The 22,242-nt window shown below is 53.5% G+C and overlaps 9 protein-coding genes across 9 annotated transcripts; 3 read left to right on the forward strand and 6 right to left on the reverse strand.

Annotated features, from left to right (window-relative positions):
• Positions 1–282: 282 nt before the first annotated feature.
• On the reverse strand, positions 283–1,059 carry A1O5_04182 (uncharacterized protein; the record flags this gene model as incomplete). Its single annotated transcript, XM_007744790.1, has 2 exons — positions 283–755; positions 873–1,059. The coding sequence occupies 2 exons, from the start codon at positions 1,057–1,059 to the stop codon at positions 283–285; spliced, it is 660 nt and encodes a 219-aa protein (XP_007742980.1).
• A 1,339-nt stretch (positions 1,060–2,398) lies between these two features.
• Positions 2,399–4,679, forward strand: A1O5_04183 (uncharacterized protein; the record flags this gene model as incomplete). The annotated part of the gene is made up of 6 exons (XM_007744791.1): positions 2,399–2,678; positions 2,780–3,477; positions 3,540–3,705; positions 3,775–3,898; positions 3,964–4,279; positions 4,362–4,679. The coding sequence occupies 6 exons, from the start codon at positions 2,399–2,401 to the stop codon at positions 4,677–4,679; spliced, it is 1,902 nt and encodes a 633-aa protein (XP_007742981.1).
• Positions 4,680–4,785: 106 nt separating this feature from the next.
• On the reverse strand, positions 4,786–6,768 carry A1O5_04184 (uncharacterized protein; the record flags this gene model as incomplete). Its single annotated transcript, XM_007744792.1, has 1 exon — positions 4,786–6,768. The coding sequence occupies one exon, from the start codon at positions 6,766–6,768 to the stop codon at positions 4,786–4,788; it is 1,983 nt and encodes a 660-aa protein (XP_007742982.1).
• A 1,051-nt stretch (positions 6,769–7,819) lies between these two features.
• On the forward strand, positions 7,820–8,869 carry A1O5_04185 (uncharacterized protein; the record flags this gene model as incomplete). The annotated part of the gene is made up of 1 exon (XM_007744793.1): positions 7,820–8,869. The coding sequence occupies one exon, from the start codon at positions 7,820–7,822 to the stop codon at positions 8,867–8,869; it is 1,050 nt and encodes a 349-aa protein (XP_007742983.1).
• A 579-nt stretch (positions 8,870–9,448) lies between these two features.
• Positions 9,449–11,296, reverse strand: A1O5_04186 (uncharacterized protein; the record flags this gene model as incomplete). The annotated part of the gene is made up of 1 exon (XM_007744794.1): positions 9,449–11,296. One exon carries the CDS (start codon positions 11,294–11,296, stop codon positions 9,449–9,451), a length of 1,848 nt encoding a protein of 615 aa, XP_007742984.1.
• A 3,241-nt stretch (positions 11,297–14,537) lies between these two features.
• On the reverse strand, positions 14,538–14,913 carry A1O5_04187 (uncharacterized protein; the record flags this gene model as incomplete). The annotated part of the gene is made up of 2 exons (XM_007744795.1): positions 14,538–14,790; positions 14,840–14,913. The coding sequence occupies 2 exons, from the start codon at positions 14,911–14,913 to the stop codon at positions 14,538–14,540; spliced, it is 327 nt and encodes a 108-aa protein (XP_007742985.1).
• A 635-nt stretch (positions 14,914–15,548) lies between these two features.
• A1O5_04188 (uncharacterized protein) lies at positions 15,549–16,880 on the forward strand (the record flags this gene model as incomplete). The annotated part of the gene is made up of 1 exon (XM_007744796.1): positions 15,549–16,880. The coding sequence occupies one exon, from the start codon at positions 15,549–15,551 to the stop codon at positions 16,878–16,880; it is 1,332 nt and encodes a 443-aa protein (XP_007742986.1).
• Positions 16,881–17,173: 293 nt separating this feature from the next.
• A1O5_04189 (uncharacterized protein) lies at positions 17,174–18,835 on the reverse strand (the record flags this gene model as incomplete). Its single annotated transcript, XM_007744797.1, has 3 exons — positions 17,174–17,254; positions 17,361–17,453; positions 17,564–18,835. The coding sequence occupies 3 exons, from the start codon at positions 18,833–18,835 to the stop codon at positions 17,174–17,176; spliced, it is 1,446 nt and encodes a 481-aa protein (XP_007742987.1).
• Positions 18,836–19,326: 491 nt separating this feature from the next.
• On the reverse strand, positions 19,327–21,595 carry A1O5_04190 (uncharacterized protein; the record flags this gene model as incomplete). The annotated part of the gene is made up of 2 exons (XM_007744798.1): positions 19,327–21,414; positions 21,572–21,595. 2 exons carry the CDS (start codon positions 21,593–21,595, stop codon positions 19,327–19,329), a joined length of 2,112 nt encoding a protein of 703 aa, XP_007742988.1.
• Positions 21,596–22,242: the final 647 nt, after the last annotated feature.

A 22,242-nucleotide genomic window follows, 5' to 3' on the forward strand; every position in this document is an offset into this window, starting at 1 on the left:
GGTACTTCTAGCAGGTTAATAGTCGAGACGATGTCGCATCAGATTGGCCTTCGCAGGTCCCACGGATACGCCCGGCAAGGTGAGCTGATGAGCAAGGCAGCCAGCACGCACCTCTTGTGCGCTTATTTCCACTCGGGCCAAATCACACCCCAAAATGGGAGAATCCGAAAACCTGTGGCCAACTACAAGTTACTGTCCATCTACCATGGCCCCATCACTCAAATTAGGGGACTGGCGAGAATATAGTTTCTTCTCATCCTGGGCCCTGTCGTTGACTTTGTCCTACGAATGCCTCTCCAACTCGCTGTCTAAGCGAAAAGCAAGTTTGTACCACCGGATCGCCTCCTCCCTGTTGCCCGCATCTTCCAGTCGCTGGGCGAGATCCAACGCCTTCAAGGCTCGTTCCTTGGCCCCAAATTTCGGCGAAGGATATATTTCCCCCAAAATCAACGGCCGTGCGCGCTGAAACATCATGTCCGTTCTCAACAGGTACTTCACCCCAGACAGAAGAACCTCTCCGTCGTGGTAGACGTCGTCGCGGAAAATCGCTGCAGAGCCTTGGACGGGCTGATTCTGGCAGAGCACTGTGCTCGCCGCGGTGTCAGAGGAGCCTGTTGCTGTTGGGTCAAGGATGAAGCGTGTTGCTCCGCCGCGCTCTGTCGGGACAGTGTTCAAATAAATATTGACAGTCATGAAGGACTGGGTGTCGACTGTTGCAAGGCGGCGGCCGTCGATGTGGGCGCTGAATCCGTCACCTGATATTTTGGTTCCTTGTCAGAAAGAGTCCGTCTTTTGGTGGATTTCTACTCAACCTTCGACAAGGGTATTGGGCCCCGAAACGGTGTTGCCAGGACATTCACGAGATGACTTACCTGCCTTATATTTACAAAGCCTAAAACAGGTATTCAATCCCACTGCGGACCACACCTGTCCCTCTTCGTCCTCCACCTCTGCACCCTGGTAGATCCTCGAAAGCCGCGACCAGAGAAGCTCCGCGAGATCGTCGTCTTTAATTATTTTGCGCAGACGGGACGTGTATGTGCCGCTTATGGTGTGCATGTTGGATTCATGGCCGTGCGCCGCGATGAGGTCTGTGCATTCTGCCGGGGTAAGAAGAGACGAGACGACGTCTACAGACCGACTTGGCGAGAAGATATGGGAGAAAAGAGCAACGGGCATTGGGATGGGGACTTTTGTTAATGCTATGGAAGGAGAGGGTTCGGCCATGATCCATGCGTATGCGTAGAAATGGAGTTCGTTCTACCGTGTTGCGACCTGCTAATGCTCGGCTGGAAGGTGAGAGGGCGCATGAGGGCAAGCGGATGCGAAGGATGTATTCATATACACGAAAGCCAGGATACGAGTGTTTGGTGAGGCGTTACGGTGGTTCGCGTGCAGCGTTACACACGGCAAAGCATGAGTCACCCTCTAATTCACCGTCACTGTCTGGCGCGAGGCTGAGCCCCTTGGACGTGGAGGCTGGTGAGGCTGTGCACGCCGGCAAGCAACCAAGCAAGCAACCAAGCAAGCAACCAAGCAAGCAACCAAGCAAGCAACCAAGCAAGCAACCAAGCAAAAGAGCCTTAACGCAACCGTCCGAAAGGCCCTGACCCCGACCTTGGTGTATCGTTTTGTAGTTTGCTTTGGCACTCGGGGCCCTCATCGACGTGTCCACCATGCTTACGGGTCTTCGTGATCAAGTTTGGGCCGTCACGCAGGGTTGTAGGGCCTAAGCCGGATTCAAAAACAAGTGGCACAGTCTGTCACTGAATACCCAGCGTCTACTCACTCAAGAGTGCTCAATAGTGTCAAAGCGGCCACCATATCGAACACAATTGACAGTATATCATGAATGACAGAGGGGCACTGTTCCCAAAGATAACCAACATACATACTTGACGCGAATGAAAGGCACCCTTCGATCTAACAGGGAATCACTCTACTCTCGTCAGACGGTACAACTTGTTTTTGAATGCGATGCGGGCACTAACCGGCAGGACGGTGCGCTGCGCCCTTTCGGCGTTTTCTAGCAATACAGGTCAGAACGTCCTGCCAATGCCCAGTCTAGTGCGGTCAGGAGACCAATCCATTCATTCACTTGGTTGCCTGTGCCTGTGTCAGGTGGACTTGTAAAGAATTGTCATGCACAAAGAGCAAAATGTCATTGAGATATTGGCACAATTGCCTCGGCAGTTTGCGCGGTTTGCCGGGGTCGGCGTTTCGTTTCGGCTCGGTGCTTTGAGGTCCTTTAATAACCTTGGAAGAAGGGACGACACGGGACGATACGCCATGTAGAACGGCGTGTCCCCGTTCAAAACTCTTGCCAGAGGCATCTATGCGTTGCGGATAATCCGACTTTCAAAGAGAGAGGAAGAGAGAAAGAAAGAGGAATACGAAAATGACGACCACGCCGAGCACCACCGCGCTGGCCAACTTCATCTGGGGTGAAGAGCGGCTCAAACGGCGGTGCGACATCCTCGCCGCCATCTCCAGCAACCCCGTCTTCACCCAGTCGCCGAACTCGCATGCCCTGTCGAGGAAGGATCTCTGGACGCTGCGGCTCAAGCAGGGCGTCGAGCTGCTCGAGCTCAAGTTCAAGCTCGGATGGTCAAATCAGCAGTTCGTCGATGCGACCAAGATCGCAGGGGACATCCTCTCCCTGGGGGTGAATTTTCGGAGTAAGTGCGAATGGACTGATATCCAATGAGTATCTGAAGCCTCTCGACAAGGGAAAGGAAGAGAGCAAAGTGAAATACTGATCTACTCGGGAAAATGATAGTATTCATCAGGAACCTAGAGGCACAGATGAGCCCCGAGCAAAAAGCGTATTGGATCCCCCGGGCCGAGAGGTTCGAGATCAGTGGATGCTATGCCCAGACCGAGTTGGGCCATGGGAGCAATGTCAGAGGCATCGAGACAACGGCGACCTTCGATCCAAAAACGGATGAAATCGTCGTCAACTCGCCCACACTGTCGAGCCACAAGTACTGGATCGGGTCGCTGGGCATCGTCGCGACACATGCCCTCGTCATTGCGAGGCTGATCGTCCAGGGAAAGGATCTGGGCAACCACGTCTTCCTCGTCCAGGTCCGCGATCTCGACACCCACGAACTTATGCCCAACGTCAAAATCTACGAGCAGGGCGAAAAGGGCATGAGCACCTTCGCGTCAATGGACAACGGCGTCATGGCCTTTACAGACTGCCGCATCCCGAGAACAAATATGCTTGCGGGAATGGTCTCTCTGGATCCGGACGGGACATACCACGCCGCGAAGAATACGAAGCACGCCTACACTTCGATGGTGATTATTCGCGGCCTGATGTCCGAGGAGCTGGGCATCGAGGTGGCAAAGGCCGTGATCATCGCGTTGAAGTACGCCGAGTTCCGGAGGCAGTTTAATCCCAAGGACGGACTGGAGAGGAGGGTGGTTGAGTATGCGAGCGTGCAGAACAGGCTGTTCCCTGCGTTGGCCCGGGTGAGTGAAAGGCCCTTAGGTGATATCTTACTGTGGACATCATTGCTGATCCGTGCGCGCAGGCAGTGGCGATGATGCTGCTCGGTCGGGAAATGAGAGCCCGCATTGACAACATCATCAACGAGAGCCTTGAAGATCTCCATCTGCAGACAGTTGGCGCAAAGATCTGGGCAAGTGAACATGGCGTCCGAGATGTGGAAATTGCCCGGCTCAGCTGCGGCGGCCATGGTATGTTTGATCTTTTTCACCAACCGCATAAAAAAGATAATACATCAGAAGGCTGAGAGCAAGCATCAGGAAACATGGCAAGTACCGGACTCGGGTCTCTCTACGCACAACTTTCTCCATCCAGGACATATGAAGGCGAGACATACGTTCTCTCCCAGCAGATCGGGAACGCCGTTGTGAAGCATTGGAAAAAGTCTGTCCACATCCTTGTCGGTGTCTGATTCTGTGTGCCTGTCCGACTAACCATTTCGAGCGCAGCACATCCGAACAATCGATCAGCGCCCTGTCATACCTTGCACGTCTGAGAGACGCCAGAAGAATGTCCCAAAAATCACAAGTCGCCGGCTCGGACGATTGGTTCAGTCCGCCGGTCCAAGAAGACTTCCTCGAGCACCGAGCAGCGGTTCTTGCCCGACGACATCTCGGCGACGCCGCCAGGGGGAAAGACACCAGCTACGACGTCTTCGAGCTGACTATGGCGCACGCGGATCTCACATATTGGCGAGGGTTGCAGGCGCAGGTGAAGCAGAGCGCACAGCATGACAGGGAGACCATGGAGGCGTTAGCGAACGTGGTAAGTTTCGCTCTATCAAAGTTTAGATGATAACCCCTTCTATCTCAGCGCGAAGCCCTGACGGATGGTGTGACCCCTACAGTTTGCCCTCAACGCCATGGTCGAAGGCCTCGCCGCCTTTGCGGGCGAAGAATATCTGTCCGCTGAACATGTCGCGAGTTTGCGCCTCGCGTACCAGCATGCCATTTCCGGCTTCGCCACTCACGCCCGTGCACTGGTCGAGGCGTTCGGATTCACCGAGTACGAGCTCAACAGCGTCTTTGCTCGGTCTGGCCAGACCCCCTACGAGGGACTATTGGATGTGGCCAAACAGAGCGAGTTGACGGACAATGTCTTCGTTCGGCCGACGCTGCTGAGGGCGCGGAGTCTGTGGAAGAAGTATGGCCGGGCGAAGATATAGGTATATATAGGTATAGGTCCGTCGGGATGACAAGTCAACACATAAAATGTCATGTGGAGATTCTCATTCGCTGTCTTATCCAAATCTTTAGAGGCATATATGTCACTCAGCACAGATTTACCAGCCTGCTCCTCGTCTCCCCAGCCATCCAACGACCACTGGCCAAGACAGGATCGACATAGGCAGGCCCCACCAGTTTGTAGATATCTTCGCCGTGTTGCTGGGAGAGCTCAGCTGACTTGCGGAGTATGGCCTGGAGCGTACAGCCCTCCAAATGCCAGACGGTGTCGTCTGGCTGGGAGTCTCTATGCGCCCATCCCAGAAGAGCCTGGTCCTGGATGAACATCAGACGCAGGTGTTCGTCGAGGATAGACGAGATGGACTGTAGCATTGAATACAGAGGATGTTCGCCCCTCCGACTGATCGTGTTATCCTCGCTCAAGCTGAAGAATTCTCTCCACTCCGGCAGGACCTTCGATGACGGGCTCAGGCCACCTCCACGACGGCGAGGGATGAATGCGTATTCGTCAGAGCCAGGGACCAACCTCACGCCGAATTTGTTGAGGAAGTCCGCATGGCAGTGGAGCCATTGTTTGACCCGTAGGGTGCCTCTGTCCTGAAAGACGTGGTCTGGCATTGAGAAGAGGAGTGAGAAGAATGCAGAGGATGGCTGAAGACCGAATGTCTGATTGTGGCAGATCAGCAATAGCCGACGGAATGCCTTCCCAATATCCGGGTCCGTGATATCTGTCGTAGAAAATCGATCGCTGAACCTCGACTCTGGAATCTCTTCGTCCACCAAAGCGCCCAAGGCTGAGATTCGGCCTATACACTTGCCTTTCAGCGTGAGTTTGTCACCGCTGATGCGGAAGGTGTCCGGAATCACTTCGTTCATGTTTGGGGATTCTTGGCCAAAGGCCCTTCTCTTCTCCCACCCTAGATTGACATCTCTCCCGCATATGTACGGAATCAAATTCCTGTCGAAGTGGTGCGGTCGAAAGTGGAAGTAGTCAGGACACCATGAAGGCAGTTCTCTCCGTCGGTCGTCCGCACTTCTGAGGAATATGATGTCTGCAGAGCTGTACCAATTGATATGATTGGACGTCATCTCCAAGCATAGGTCGTCCTCCGAGACCGCCTGCGAGTAGTTGGGCTCTTGCACGAAATCAGCCCAATCTGACGCAAGGCCCAGGAGTCCATAAACTTTGTCTCTCAACACGCTCGTCTCGGACAAGCTCGTCATTGCCAAGATATCCATCAACCGTGGCTTCTGCTGTGCTCGGCAGGCAGCTCGAACAGATATAACCTTCTGAGCAAGTCCGGGAGGGTCTCCGTCTTTGTCGGCTGAACGGCCTCTTTCGCGCAGTAGTATTTCTAGGGATCGCAAGTCAAAGATGTAAGAACCCCAGAATATTTGTGCTCTTTTTGCTGCTGCTACCTCTTGAATGATCCATACTCGATGCCAGTATCTCTGTGACAATAATCGTTCAAGGGCATCCACGTCGAAATCAAGATTGCCTTTCTGACGGTGTTTATTGGCCGGCCTCTCAAGGTCCTCGGTCGCCCTTAGAAGTTTTTGCATATCTTTCTCCGGTCCGGTATCAGCACCAAGCCAAATGACCACCATTTTTGCCATCCTATATATCGCGAACATTCTGATTATTTCGCGACTTTTCTCGATGGTATCTCGTTGATTGATGCAGATGGCATCGACCCAGACAGTGGAAATTTTGTTTCGCTTCAGCTTGCGAAGAGCATCTGCAAGGTTTTGGGAGACTTCATACCTTTGGTCGCTCACTATTATGCTTACTCTCCCGTGAGCAGCATCCTGTCCCCAAGAGTACGACAACGCCACATAGTCTGGTCTCTGGCTCAGTTTCGCGCGGAAAAGCTCGAACTGGAGTGTTCCACCGTCAGAGACGTCCTCATCCGAGAACTTGAGCAACCTTATCTGACCTTCCGCCAAAGGTTCGTAAGGCAAGACTGCAGAGGGTGTTTGCGAAACCGTAATAGAATTTTGTCTCGATTGATCAGGAGACTTTGAAGGTCTAGCTTCTGCTCGCACGCTGGAGGGACGAAGTAAATTCATGATATTTGAGTAGCGCATCAACAGCATGAAGCCAGCAAATATGGAGGCAAGCAGAAACACAGATCTCGACGCAGTGACTCGACAGGTCCCCAAGAATGTGATGCTCGAAAAGATGACCGTAAGGTACAGACCGATCCTTTCGCCGCGACCTGTCGATTTCCGAGCACCACGTGTCCATAACAGGAAGCATTGTGTGATTATCAGCGCTGCCGAACTACCGGCAACCAGTAATTGAGGGATCATCCCATTCCGTTCGCGTTGACAAAGGCTTCGAAATTAACGGGAATGTTGCAGTGGTCAATCGTACGCCAACCAAGTCTCCCCAAGTCAGATTGAGCCGTCTGCGTTGCCATTGATGGCTCCTGGGAGGTGACGGACTTGCGAAGGAAATCTATGGCAAAGAAAGCTCACGTAACTTTCTCTGTCATTTCCAGGGGACTGACAGAGTTGATGGAAGAAAAGAAGCGGCTCGACAAAATATCCACACGATTTTTTGGTGGCGGCCCCGAGGAGCGGATCTGCCCCGCCGTAGAGTAATTACGGTGAAGTAGACTATCCGGTAAATGCTCGCTCTTGCTCGACCAGCTCGACATCGCGTCTTCTTCTCGGATCACTTTTCTCACCAGGTTGTCTTCGTTGATCAAAGATATTAAAAACGTGCTTGCTGCTCTTTGCCCGAAGAAGGAAGTATTTCCCAACCCACAAGACCTCACTGACCCTACCCGGCAAGGATACATTGTCAACAGAACAAAAAGGAATCCGCCTCTCCACCGTCCCAACTACTCGGTTAGATCGCAACAATGCATGGAACCAATCTCTGCCTTACAACATCACACGTGATGGGCCATACCGGCCTTCTACCTAGTGCCTCTGGTTCCAAAGGATTCGAGAGAAGATTCCATGCATCAGCAACGTGCGATGAAGGAGCAGGGTCAGCACCTGGTCTGCAGCTACAAAACCCAGACCAAGGAACGTCCAGCGACCAAATGAAGGCACTATCGAAAGCTCCTTACAACCTTCAAAACATCAGGAAAGTACAACAATTTCTGATATGACGTGCACGAAGAGAAAGTCTTTGTTCCTGCTCTCTGGTGCCTGGCTGGTAGCAACAGCTCTGGCGGCCAATCTCACTGTCTACCAGTCCAATGTCTCTTTCGTCCCAGTCCCGCTTCCCGTCCCAGGCGGCGCTGCCAACTTCGAGGCTATCATTGAGCAATTCACCACTCTAGGCCGCACCACAGTTTGGCACTCGGTTAAAAACATCACCTTTCAAGGCGATACCGGCGAGCCTGAGGGCATGGTGGTCATCAACGAAGAGAGATTCATCACCGCTCGTGGAGACTGGACCGTCCCTACCACTTCGTACAATGGCACCATCATAAACGGCACAGATCGCACACCGGGAGCCGGATATGGACACATTGAAATTTACGATGGCCAGGGCAAACGAGTAGTCGATGCGACACTGACTCCTCCCGGTGATATTGAATACCACATCGGCGGTCTTGACTACGATGGCCAATACATCTGGGCCACTCTCGCACAGTATCGCCCAAATACCACTGCCACAATCATTGCCGTCAACCCTCTCACTCTGGAATACCAATCATTGATCCACTACGCCGACCACCTTGGGGGCATTGTCCACGACACCAAACGCCAGAGACTGAACACATTAAACTGGGGTTCACGGAACGCTTCAATCTGGAACCTCAACGCTACTTCCCACAAGCCCTACCCGACATTCTCGCAACCCTCCTCCGTTGCCCGTAACCCCTCGTTCTACGTGGACTACCAAGACTGCAAGTTCCTGGGCCATTCCAAACACTACGGCTACCGAGCGGTTATGATCTGCTCGGGAGTCGCCACGTTGGCCGGCAACATCACAATCGGCGGCCTCGCCCTCGTCGATTTCGAAACCATGATCCCGCTCTACGAGGTCCCACTGACCATGACATCTGTCCGGGGGACGCCCATCACGCAGAACCCTTTTGACGTTGCGTACGTGAATGAGACGCTGAGGTTCTATTTCCTGCCGGACCAGCATAATTCCACGCTGTACATCTACGAGCCGCTGAGAAATAGTCCATATGAATATTAAGGGGTCACCACGTAGTGAATAGACAGGTGGGAGACATGGACATGGTTCGTGGTGGTAATGATGAGTGATGACGACAACGACAATAGACGATGAGCAATGGGGAATGGGCCAACGGAAGAAACTGAAATACAAAGCTGTCGCGAATGAATATCCCGAACTGGACTACCTACATGTCCTAGTGAGGGAGTGTAGCAGGTGAGGAATCTATATGGAGTACATAGCTACCCTAGCAGTCAAGCTGTACATAGATATCATGCAAGACACAAGCAAAATCAATAATGACGGCAGCTCATGTCTTATAATATTATGCGAGCATTCCACTTGAATCGTACTCAATTCTCGGCTTATACACATGCTACCTCATCTTGGAGGGTATATATCTGGTGGGTATCACATCGAACAACATCCTTCAAGACACCCGATTCGAGCTTAATACTCGAGATAGACAACCATGACAAGTGCCTAGCAAAAAAAAAAAGTCCAACCGATAACGCTGAACTCCTCGCTAGTAAACAAGAGATTTCAAACATCGACGCCAGAGATTTTCGAACGATCATAATCATTCGTGAGATTACGAGATCACATATTCTCAGTAAACCGCCCGGCACTCCGTCCACTGCTCCTGCTTACTCGGCTTCCGTCCTGGCTAGCCAAGCTGCGACCGACTCCATCTCGCAGCATCGGCGGCAACGGAGGAGCATCTTCGTCCATGCTTGGTGGCTGTTGGATGGGTAACCGGATGGAGCTCGCAGCGGGACTGAGAGTGACCGGAGTTCGGGCGGGACTGGGCCGCATAACTGCAAACCCTTCGGGTCGGCTGGGTGTGGTCAAGGATATCTGGCTGCTATTAAGCACTGATGGCGCATGCGGCTCTGCAAAGTCTCTCGTACTCGACGTGGTTTCAGCGGGCGTGGACAAGTCTCCCGTCCTAGCATTTGTGGTGGCGGTTGTTGGCGACGAAGGCATCTGTGGTGGTGTTGGTGTGCCCTTTCCGCCGTAGAAGCCACGGTTGTCCTGATAGAACGAGGCCCCCGAAAGCCCTCTTTCGGGGATCTGTGGCACGTCTGAGGGACCTATACCAGCGTCCTTCTCGAAAGCACCAAAGTTGCCTCCGTAGGGGTCACCCCCGCTGCTCAACACAGGGGCAATCTTGCGACCGGCGATACGTTGAAAGCCCCGTTCCGATTCTGGGACGCTGGTGTCTGTGGTACCAGTGCCAGTAGTGCCTAGGGTTTGACTGCTGCGAGGTCGAAGACGCTTCAGCCCGTGAGCCACAGCAGCTGTGAGAGGGGTCGTTGAGGAACGCTGTGACATGGGGTATGCCTCACCACCGCTACTGCCACCCCCGGTTGTTAGCTCACGAGCGGCAATTTGCTCAGGAAGTTGGCCTCGTGCCTTTAGTCGACGGCGGTACCAGCGAAGGAGAAAAAGGATGATGACTAGCGTAAGTGCAACACCAGCCACACCTCCAACAACACCTCCCACCACTTGCTGCTGAGTTGGTGTCAGACTTCCTCCTCCGCCTCCGCCACTACCCGAACCTGATCCAGCACTCGATGTAGCTGCTGAATCGGTTGTGGCTGTCGGAGAACCAGTCGCGCCAGCGCCCGCTCCGTCAGTGAAGTAACCCGACGAAGCACCGGCCGAACCGGATGTAGGGCTGTCAGACGATGGTGAAGGTGTCGAGGTGAGGTCGCCAAAGTAAAACGTCCTCGAAGTGCCGCTGCTGGTCCCTGTAGTGCCCACGTTGGTCCCGCCTGTGGGACTTGCGCCGAAACGTGAGTCTGTGGCAATGATGCTACCGTTGATCAGCGACAGCTCGAAGGTCGAAGTGGCTGTCACCGTTACAGTCCGTTCCGTGGTCCTAGTCGTGTCCAAGAACGATGTCGTACCATTTATTGGCCCAGAACTGAGTGTGGAGGTAATCGTTGACGTATCCACAGATGTTGGAGTTGTGATCGTTTGGGATGAGTCTGTGGAGCTTCCCTGGACGCTGGTACTATTTGAGATTCCAGGTATAGTTACTGAGACCGCAGTAGTCAGTGTGCCAACCTCTGATAAGGAGACAACAGTACCAGTTGTAGCCACAGTGACTTCGGTAATTTTGGAGGTACTCGTGCCGTCGTTTACATTGACTTGCACGACGCTGGCTGTAACAGTAGCATCAGGAGCTCTGGGCAATAAGTAGATTCCAGCATTTCTGCGAGGTAGAATAGGTCGAGGGGCGTGCTGGTAGCTGCCGAACACGTTTTGTCTTTGAAAATCAGACAAGCTAATGGTCCGAGTCGGCTGAACATTGTGGTCTGTATCATCGCCCCTCATCCCGAGTTCTGAGGTAAACAGTCCTTCCGTCATTCTCGAACCTGTGTCCCGCGGGTTTCGTACATCAGGGTCCGTAATCTTCAGTCGCTTCGCAGGCCTCTCCATTGTGGGAATGTTTAAAGGAGATGCATGAAATGCAATGAATTAGGCACTTGCTTAACGAGACCCAAGAAAACGACTGTTTGAGATTGACCTTTTGTCGACACGCAGGCCTGCCGTACTCTTTCAGTCTTGAGATTCGTAGATTGTAAGTAGCGATCGTCTTGAAGCTTAGAGCGAGGGTCTCTTTATCGCGGGTGAACGAGGGTGCGGTTAGGAGATGTGTGGAATTTGTAGTCCGAGGATGTTCAAACGAATGAATATAACGAGCGGCAGCTGGCGAAGAGCGCAGCGAGAGCGAAAGATGGCAGACTCAGGGTTCTGTCAAAAGGCGGGAGGTGTCAGAGAATCTGAGACATGGGGATGAGGAGGCGGAGAGGGCTATGCACCTCGACAAGCTATTCCATGTTGAAGTCGGTATATGGCCGATATAATTTGACAATAACACTGCCGTTGGATTCGATGGGCAAAAACACAATTAAGAAGCAGCCGCCGCAACGTGGTTTGAATCGATATGGAATGAATTGTCCCTGGTTGCGTTGCGAATCGAGTGGAAGCGAAGGGGAGCCTCCTTTTTTTCTTCTTCCTGTCCTTATCCCAGCAAACAAGCAGTATTATCGTATAGTCCAAGGAACCTCGACAGGGAGTGTTGGGTTCGTGTTAGCGAATGTGAGGATAGACAAAGAACCTGACGCTATTATTGAAAGACTGCTGGAACAACGAGCGAGCAATTGACTGAGCAGAGGAAAAGAGAGTGCGGTGATGGAACGGTGGTGAAGCAAGGGAGAAAGACGAGGGCAGGGGGAGAGAAGCACGAGTGTTGGAGCTGGTGAGCTGAAGCGCAGCTAGCAGCCAAAAAGTCATGCAAGTCTCAAAACGGTCGAGGAATTGCTCCGTAGGGTGCGCAAGGGTGCGTAAGGGTCACCATGGGTCGCCGCCCCAAAGTCCGTAGTGGAGACCTTAATTGGACATGGAAGACATATCCAGGCGCCTCAGTGGTACTCACCACCACTACCAGCCGCTGCAGGGGCTTAGCTGGGTTATAGCCCATGCCGGGGTGGTCTTAAGCGCATCGGTTCCTGCGTCTGGCGCAAACCTTACTTGGCCTTGGGGGCTTTCTAAGTACTTAGTAGGTGTCTAGTGCCCGCCCCGGAGATGAGGAGTCCGAGGCTCACCAGGCACGGCAAATCAACAACCCACTTGTTGAAATTTGGTCATCCAAATTCCCCATCCACCACCATCCACCAGCAATCTTCTCTAGAGCAATGATATTGTCCACACGACATCCGATCTTGCAGTGTGCTTGTCCGAACAATGAGATCCTGTCGAATCATGCCTGTGCTCAGCTTCTCCGGTCCTTGGGATGCCCGACCAGCAGCTGCGATGCCTGCCTGCTCGTATTATTTGGATGTTTTCTTTCCAGTCGGAGTGGATGGTGCTCGCGCTCAGAGCCTCATCTCCAGTTCCCCATATTCGTTTGATTTGCTAACAACACGAGATATGTCTGGCCAGGATCACCTGGTCGCCTGCCGGTCTTAATTGCGGCTACCGTTGCGCTACCCAAGGCCAGAAGATCATCAACTTCGGACGCACGCCGTCAATCTCTTTGTCGCGTACTTGGCACATAGAAACCCAGTCGGTACACGAGCATGTCTTCGATGAGGCCCTCTTCCTATTCAAGAGGCTGGAGGAGTTCCTGGTCGGAAACAAAACCACTGGCGTAGCACAGCATCCTCCGCACGCCGAAGCTACACCTCTGCGATTCTGACCGGGAAACCAGCCACTGCATGGTTTGGTACCAGCAACTTCCATATGACAGAGAACGCTTGATCGCTTAAGTCGTTACGAAGCTCGAAGAAGAATAGATAGTCCGAAAATGTCTTTCCGGAGACTCACCGCTCGGTGCACCAATTATAGCTATAATGTATTGTGACATCAAGCCATGGTATGAGGGCCAAGTCACTCCATTTTGCATTTGCTAACCCGAACAGGTTCTCGAAAGACAGCCACCTTCGTTGTCCAAGTACCTCCACAGCACGGGGTGTTCCACGGTACGGAGTATTACATGGAACTGTCAACCGGTCAATCAAACTTCTCTACTACCTCTTCTACGACAGCTTCTTGCACCGCGAGGACTTGGCAACCAACATTCCCATTGCGAATGTGGATCAATCCTCAGATTTCATGCTGTTGGGTGAATCAGTCGGTCAAAGGCGGACCCCTCCACCAAAGCATTGACTTGATGAGAACGGATTTCAAGTTCTGTGAAAGCCCTCAACGCGCAACTAGACAGTCAGTGCCACTGTCTGTTTCAAGCTCTCTCCTCGAGTCTGAGCCATTATCTATGTCACTTTACATACTCGCCCCATTTCTCGACGAAGGTCGGCTTGCTTCATCCTTCCAGGGGGCACCTGCATGTCCCTCTTCAGGCTAGAGGTAGTAACCCGGCCACGTCCAGCTAACATTATAGGACATAACTTACCACATTGACGCAGCTCACGTGTACCCCATCGGATTGCATTGCTGTGCATGATCGAGATCTCGGGTGAAATGAAGACACCGTTCATGAGCCCGAACCCAGTGTCAATTCGTCCACCGAATCGTGTCCTGTTCCGTCTTGATTGTGAGGACAATGGAAACCGGTCCGAACGAACCCCCGTCAAGATTTGGGCACCAAGCCTTGGGTTTCGGAACACGGTTCGCTCGATGAAGCAACCTTCGTTGCCAGATTGGTCCGCCTCCTACAAGTCCGGCTTCCTCTCGAGCTCGGGCGACCATGGACTTGACTCTGTCGAGTGAGGCTAGTCTGTGAGGGACTCTTTTGCAACATTGGCATCTAACGAGTTGCCTAGCTTCTGAGATGCCGCATCCTCTCAACGTCCAACAAAGGATGCTGCGACCTAGCCCTGTCCGGAGCGGGTCAGGAGGTCATTGATTGTCCTGTTCGCCATTGACGATTTCATTCCCGTTGTTTAGTAACTAATCGACTCACCAGTTCGACACCGCTGCACAGGTCATCCCGAACACTATCGCAGGAACCTTCCACCTCAAATGTTGTGTCAGCTAGACTCTGGATGGCCGCGAAATGCGAGACTGACATATCTCATTCAAGCTTCAACCGGTTGAAGTTGCCTTACCCAGCAATCACCTGGATTCACTTCTCGGTCGACACACTTCTGATGGAGCTCCTCTGCCCAGTCAACAAGGTGAATAGAGTCTGCATGGTGAAGAAAACTCAGGGTACGACTCACCAGCCTAATCCACGTATGTTTGCAAGGTATGTCCCTGTCGAACCGTCTCTTGGAAGAACCTGGAAATCGCCCTTGGGGAAGCCGGACTTCTCGAACACGGGGCCCAATGCTAGTGCGCTAAGAGGAGATTTCTTGTACGGTTCGGCAATGAATAGGTTCCTTGTCATCAGAACAGCAGCGGTTTTCACGATGAGCGTGGCGGCGGCCGTGGCGGCGGGTACGTTGTAGGGCAAATTTGCTACACAGACCCTGCCTTCAAAACATCAGCAAAGCCGATCCAGAGCCGCCTCTAAAGCACCTGGAAGCAGCCTCAGCATAAGGGATGGTGAGATCCACATCCTCTTTGCGTGCACTGGGGACATTCTGCGTCATGATGTGTTATCCTCGGAGTCCCAGGTAGAAGAGTCCTTTCGAGGACGACTTTGCATATTATCCCTCCAGATAGAGCTTGTCGAACGAAGTTGAATCCAGCGCCATTGTTGCTCGAATTCAAGCTCATGGGGAAACGTCGACAGCCAACCAGAGGGCCAACCACAACGCCCTCGATTCAAATGGAATTGCTAACATGCCCATTTATTGAAGGTGTGGGCCGCAACAACTTCTCCCGTTCGACTTGGACATGCTGGTCGTTAGGGAAGAGTTATGTTAGTGGAAGGATCCTCATACTCCCATCCGCAACATCAAATACCCAGGCGCCGAACATCGGAGTAACAGAGGAGAAACTTCTGCCCGCCCACCTTTGCGCGAGGAGGCAAGACTGCCAACAAACTGCCGTGTTTTGAGCTTTGGAAGCACGCAAAATGCGGGAACTATGTTAAGATCTTATCAGTCTTGGATGGTGTGAACCTCGGGTCGATTCGCACCGTGCGGGGATGTCGACTCCTGCTTGCCATCCGCGCTGATTCAAATGAGCACTCGCTCTCGATGACTTGGTGACGCTATATTCTTCTCTTACGGGCGGGTACCGTGAGGGACAACAAAGGTACAAGTGAAGCAGAGTCGAGACCATGGCAGCAGCAGCTGGGGATTTATTCTCCACCATCGACAGTACCAAACTTGGTCAAATCGAAGCAACGGTAAATGGAGATGCTGAATTCAAAGCCTCCGCAAACAAGGTTGACAATGTCCGCTTCGGAGTCCGCGCAGCAGACTCTGGCAACAGGCTTCTCTTCAGCATTCAACAAGGGAAGGCCGCGGTCCAGCAAGGCTCGACGCCTGACTGCACACCTCAATTCGACCTCAACGCACAATCATCACACTGGCAGGAAGTCTTCGCCGCTGTCCCAAAGCGTCCCTTCCAGTCATACTGGGGAATGCTCCGGCTGCTGGGTCAGAGTTCTGGAGTTGAAGTTACAGGCGACAAGGGAGCCTTCACCAAACATGCTCGGTTGTGGAGGATCGTCTTAGATTGCGTTCGAGACGCATTGCATCCCCCGCCCGCTATGTCGGCTCAAGAGGAATACATTCTTGACGATGAGCGCGATGACGACTCAATCGTGGGCCACTACACCTGGCTCACCCTGACACCAGTGGGGAAATGCAAGATCTTTTACGAGACCTCGGGCTCAGGCGAACAGAACATCCTTTTCCTTCACACAGCAGGGGCCGACTCTCGACAGTACCATTCCCTCATGCTCAACAAAGCCCTGCAACGCAGATGCACCATGTACGCCTTCGACCTGCCCGGCCACGGGCGTTCATTCCCGGGCACCCATCAATACCCTCAATCGTACGCGAACAGCGAGGACTTCTACATCTCAGCCATCCACCAGATGATCGTGAAACTCAAGCTCAAGCGCGTCATTGTCTCCGGCGCCAGCATGGGCGGCCAGGTGTGTCTCGCAGTGGCGTTGCGCGCGAAGGAGATGGACGTCCGGGGAGTGATTCCCTGCGAAGCATGCGACTACCTGCCGGCGCAGCAGGCGTCGGCGATCTACTCGCTGCAGGGTGATGAGGCGATCCTCAACGCCGAGCGCGTGTGCGGCATGATGTCGCCCAGCTCGCCCGCCCTCTACAAGCGGCTCAATTGGTGGCTGTACTCGGCGCAGGCCTCACAGATTTTTCCTGGGGATCTGAAGTTCTACTTCGAGGGCTGGGACGGCCGCGACCGCATGGCCCTCATCGACACCGCCCTCTGTCCCGTGTACATGTTGACGGGCGAGTATGACTATAGCTGTTCGCCCGAGACGAGCCGGCGAACGGCCGACAAGATCCAGGGCGCCGTCTTTGAAGAGATGAAAGGCCTAGGCCATTTCCCGTTCAGTGAGGATCCCGAGCAGTTTTTGCCCTATTTCATAAAGGCTCTGGACCATATAGAAAAGAATGGTGATGAGAAATGAAAACTGGGCATGGGGTCGTTCGGTATTTTTATATGCTATATTGAAAAAGCTTATTCCAAATTTGGAACATAGAAATAAGTCAAAAGTTTCGAGAGCCGGACGCACATGTATGGGAACATCCAGTTCTCTCTCTCGGGTCATCCAGATTTTCATATACGTCGCACATAAAGAAGTTGAAAGAAAATCCAATAGAAAACTCCACAGGGGGTAGGGCAGACACGTTACTCGCGAATCGCCCGATCGTGGGTCGTTTTCGATTCTCTCGTTGTTTCCAGATTGATCTTTCTATACTCTCACGACGGAATCGCCGCCTGAGCGGCCCTCAATCCGCCTACAACGGTGAAACTCAAGATCGGAGAGATGAGGTAGGAGATCTATCGTGCCACTCTCGTCAGTTTTAAAAAAGTTCAGACATGCAGAGGGGTCATTTCTATAAGAATGAGACAGCAGAGTAGCAGCGCATGCAGGGACAGTACTCACAGTCAACAGCTTCGCAATGTTGCGCTCGTCCTCCTCCTCCGCGTCGCTGACCTGGACGAGTGTGATCAATTTCATCGCTGGAGGCCCGGTTGGCTACAGGGAGAATGACATCGCGGTTAGCTTATTCCTCCACACCCAACGGGACACGGGTTGTTTCTGTTTTTCAAGCTGGACCAGAGAGGGTTGGAGGTGCGTGCGCTCACCATCAGCATCATCGCGAACCACAACATCGGATCAGGCCCCAGCACGGTCGACTTCGAAGCGACCAAGAAAATGAAGTAGATGGATGCCGCGGGCCACACGACAAACCGCGTCAGCATAATGAAAGTCACAGTCGGCCACGGCATTGGCTGAGTTTTCTGTCCGCCGGCCGATGCTTTCCTGACTTCTTGCATGGCAGTGTAGAGGCTCACACCGGCCACGACTACGGGCAAGGGGACAAATAGCCCGCCAATGTTCTTAAGGGACGCGGTTAACCACGCCGTGAAGATGCCGCCTTCGTAGGTGTCGTTGAAGAAGGAGCGATGAAGGGCGGGGACCAAGCCGATGATGACACCGACAATGGCTCCGAGGAGGGGCGCGTTGAAGAAATCCGAAATGAACAGCAGCCACCACTTTGCACGGGGACCGAGCTTGTACCACTGCTTCTTTGGCACAATTGATGGCCGGCGCTTTAGCTGCACAGCCAACGAGGGTCGACGAGAGGGTTGGGATGGACGTCCCGCCGTTGACGAGCGTCGCGTCGAGGGGAAAAAAGAGTTTTCCGCGTAGCTAGCGATGTTTGCGAAGGAGACGGTCGATTGCTGATGCGGGAAGGTGGAGGATTCGGGACTCTGCAGCAAACCCGTCTCCTCGTTGGCATCGGCGTCCTCTGCATCGCGATGCTGCCGCTCGACAGCGTCGAAAGGCTCATCTTGCTCTGATGCGTCCTCCTTCGACTCCTCTTCGGGGGCATGCTCCGTATCGATCAACCTAGGCCCAACCGCGAAGGTCAAACAGCTGCTGACGGTCGCAAAGACCAAGAAGTAACTCTTGGCTCTCTCAACGGCCGCATCGGTCGTCTCGTCCGTCACGATCAGAGCACGTAAGATTCCTGTCTCGTCCAAGGCCTCAATCAGGAGGAGCGGGTAAGAAGTCGTGTTGTTGAACATCAACGCCACGGTGGTCCAGTCGGGCATGCCCAGCCATAGGTGTGCGACGATGCCGATCAAGAAGGAGATGAGGTGGCAGACGATGGCCCAGACGAAGACAATGAGATAGCGGTTCGCCGACCCTGCATGTAGCTCGGAGCCGATCTTGACGACCAGCAGGGCGGGCAGGAACATGCGCACGCATATCTTGGAGATTGCCTTTGTGTTGGCGGAATTGAGCAGCTTGAGATGGGCGGCCACGCCTCCATAGAAGATGACCAGTAGGACGGAGAGCGAGGCTTGAATGGCAGCCAGGAACGAGTCCAAGAGGCCTGTGGGCGTCATTCTCAAGGTCCAGTAGGTAGTTGACTGGAAAGCAAAGAGCGGGATTGAATGCTCTCGCTCTCGCTCTCTCTTGCACTGTTCACTGTCGACTGCTGCGGGACGCAAGAAAAGTGGAGAGAAGAAGCGAAGCCGCCGAAGCTCAATGATTCTCGGCCGCTGAAGCTTGAAAACAATTCTGAACAATAAAAGGACGCAGAAGCAACGCCGAAACTAGACTCGATCTAGTGCTGGATGTACGGCTGCGAGCACGTCATCACAGCTCGTCATAGCCTCACTCCCGCAGTCGCTTGAACCTTTACGGAGTACCAAGTACTGGCGAGCTGGGTACCAAGAATACCTCAGCCTTCTGTCTGCAAACGAAAAAAGAATATCGAAATCAGAATCAATCAGGCTGAACGTGCACACGGCGTGTTGGACAGTTCCATTCGAGACTAATCTGACATGTTGGTTGGTGGCTTGCCTGCTCGCTTCTGGCGGGTAGTCCTCGTCCTTCACCGGAACTCGACTGATGGGAACCATTTCTTGACCCCGACTGGCTCTCGACAGTCGTGCCGCCCGCAACCACAAGGCTGGGGCTGTGACATGGGTGTGCCCTCTGGTAACATCTTGATGGTCTGATAGGGTTGGGATCCAGGGTCGTAGTACAACCCGTCAATCTCCCCCGTCAGACGGTTCAGTGCGATGTAATAGAAGCCTGCAATGGTCAACCCCCACGATGTCGATCCGTTGCCGTTTCCACCAGATCTACGCTCTGTGAAGATGGTCCTTGTCGAGCTTGTATTCGTAGAACTCCCCGGAAGTGTTACAAAACATCTTTCCTTCCACCGCATCAGAATCCATTCCTTTCCCAGCTTTTCTTCGATCCACCTTGCACTCCCCAAACTGCGAGCCATGATCTCATCACCCTCCGCTTCTTTGTCCTCCGGAGTCTCGAAAACCTTCATGGGTGACTCGTCAACTGTGATGTTGTCGTCCGTTGACGGTGTGGGTGCATTCGACGTGCTTTGCGAATCCTTATTCTCGCCATCAGCACCGGCGGCTTTCCGTAGTGCCTCCCAAAGTGAGCTGCTTTGTTGATACTCACTTCTCTTCTTCCCCCGCAAATGTCGGATTCGCTCAATCTCCTTCCTGAAAGGTCCCAGCCGTTCCCAGTACCGTGCATCCACGTCCAGGCCACCCACTTCGTAGTCTCGACCTTCTTTCTCCGTCTCCAAGGGCTGTTGTCGGAAATCAATGATCTCTCCCGTGAAAAAGCTCGACATGCTGGCTGTCGCGCCCTGCTGTGGGGAAGCGGACTGGTGGAGGGAGAAGAGCTTTTCCGGCATTTGGCTGGCAGACATTATTCCAGTCACTGTCATGGCGTCCCAATCCACAGAATGAATCGTCACTTTGACCGGCCAGTGATCAGGCTCCGTAGACTGTGAAGAAGTCGTCTGGGTAGGATGTGACAACAACGATGTGGGTGAACGCTGGGAGAACCCCCATCGGCCATTGCTGTCCTGTAACAAGTCGGAAAGGTAGCGCTCGGCATCAAGCAGGGACTCGGTGGGAGGCTCGGCAGCTTCTTCGCCGGGGATGACGCTCTGAGATATTACCCTCCGTCGAGCGATGGTCCGGCGAATCAGCTCGCGTTGTCTGTGGCGCCGAAGCGTGGCAGCAGAGCCGCGGGGAGGCTCGCGTTCTGTGGACTGCAGACCTTGCCAAACCATTCCGGCTTGTAACCAAGAACTGTACTGTGGGACCGGAAGACTGTTGATGTGCATGGGAAGGTCACTGGGCGCGTAGGAGTCGTCTGACGCGTACAGCGAGTCGAGCCCCAGTTCTCTGGCTGCTTCGAGACCACCTTCTACACCCGTATGTCTTAACTGGGAGAGATACCGAATCAGTTTCCTCACCCGCCTGAATGCGTCGGATCGTTGGGAACTGATTGACGCCGCAAAGAGAGGCTCGGTAGGCTCTCGAACGTTTTGGGCCTGCCTGGGAGGAGGCTCTCTTCGGTAACGGTTGAAGGAATATCCTGATACGCCAGGTATTGAGGTAGCCGAGTCGTCATCCGCTTCTTCGTTCCAGAAGGCTCGTAGGGCACTGGCTGTGGGCACCGCTCCCAGGTCGGAGCTCCGGGTCGGCCTCATAGCACTGCGAGCTGATCTATAACCCTGCAGAACCCGTTCAAGGCGCAGAAAGTCCCTCCTTGCATTGGTGTCAGTTGTACGAGCTGCGCCAATCCCCATAGCTTCAATATCGCCATCGCTGTCATCACTAGCACGCGCTGGTGGACTTGTCCAGTCGCGGCCGTTGAATCGTTCTCTGCCTGCCGTTTCGGCCCTTTGAGTCTGCATTGCAGCCCGTAGTTGACTTTCAGCATTCCACTCTCGAAGCTCTTCGGGCGTGAGACTAAACCCAAACCCATCACCTTCGTTGTCTCGAGTCGGCGGGCGATTGGCCCATCGCTGGTTCTGTGAACGTGGATCGGTCGAAGTGAGATTCAGGGTAGAGGCGAGGTCGGGAACAGGAGTAGCAATGGCTTCTTCGAGTTGTCGCAGGTAGGGATTGGGAGGCGGAGTCGAGGGGCGGGTGTCCTGCGGGTAAACACCGTCAGTCCCAGAGCAGCCCGGCTAGACGAACGCAGCTGGTTCACAATAACAAAGGCAGGTATAGCATGGAGACCAGGATCTTGCCTCGAACACACCAGTGCTCTGTGTAGACACGAGTAGGGTCGGCAGGACAGGAACTTACAGAGGGTGAGTTTGCGGGCGGCATCAGGCTGCGCTGGAGGAGACCAGCTTGAAGTGAAGGCAGTTTAAGCGCCACTCATCAATGTTGGCAGGGTACCGAGGAACCTCCTCTGTTGTATTGGTGTAGAAGAGTGGAAGAAGTGATGGAGAAATCATCAACAGCAGGAGAGGATGCTCAGCCTAATTATTAATGGATTGACAGTGAGCTGCAGTTGAGGCGAGACTTTGGTGGTTGGCATCTCCAGCGCCGATGTACCAGCCCTTCCCCTTCAGCGTTCATCGATCTCGAGATTGCCGAGTGACGTTGCTGCCCGCCTTTTGGTGCCTTTGGCCGCCCGGCAGCTAATGCATCATACTGCCGTTCCCTTTTCGTCGTCCCGTTTCCACCAATCTATTAGACTTCTTGGCCTCGTCTGCTTCACGGAAGCCTCTTCCTGATGGGCATGGGAATGACTATGATGAACGAGACTGGCACATATCGAACTGTGCCTTCTGGAAGCTGGTAGTTGTGATCGAAATCCCCCGCGATGCTTCGCCGCTGGAGCACTTGTCTGTCCTCTCCACTAGCCGAGCGACTAGCAGCACGAGAAGCCGCCCTGAAAAGAATATTTCTGTAGCCGTCCCTTTCGACGATGGTACTTACTAGGTGCAAATGTGTAGGTCATATCTCGC

Source organism: Cladophialophora psammophila, assembly GCF_000585535.1.
Source record: "Cladophialophora psammophila CBS 110553 chromosome Unknown aczJe-supercont1.5, whole genome shotgun sequence".
NCBI classification, from domain to species: Eukaryota; Fungi; Ascomycota; class Eurotiomycetes; order Chaetothyriales; family Herpotrichiellaceae; genus Cladophialophora; species Cladophialophora psammophila.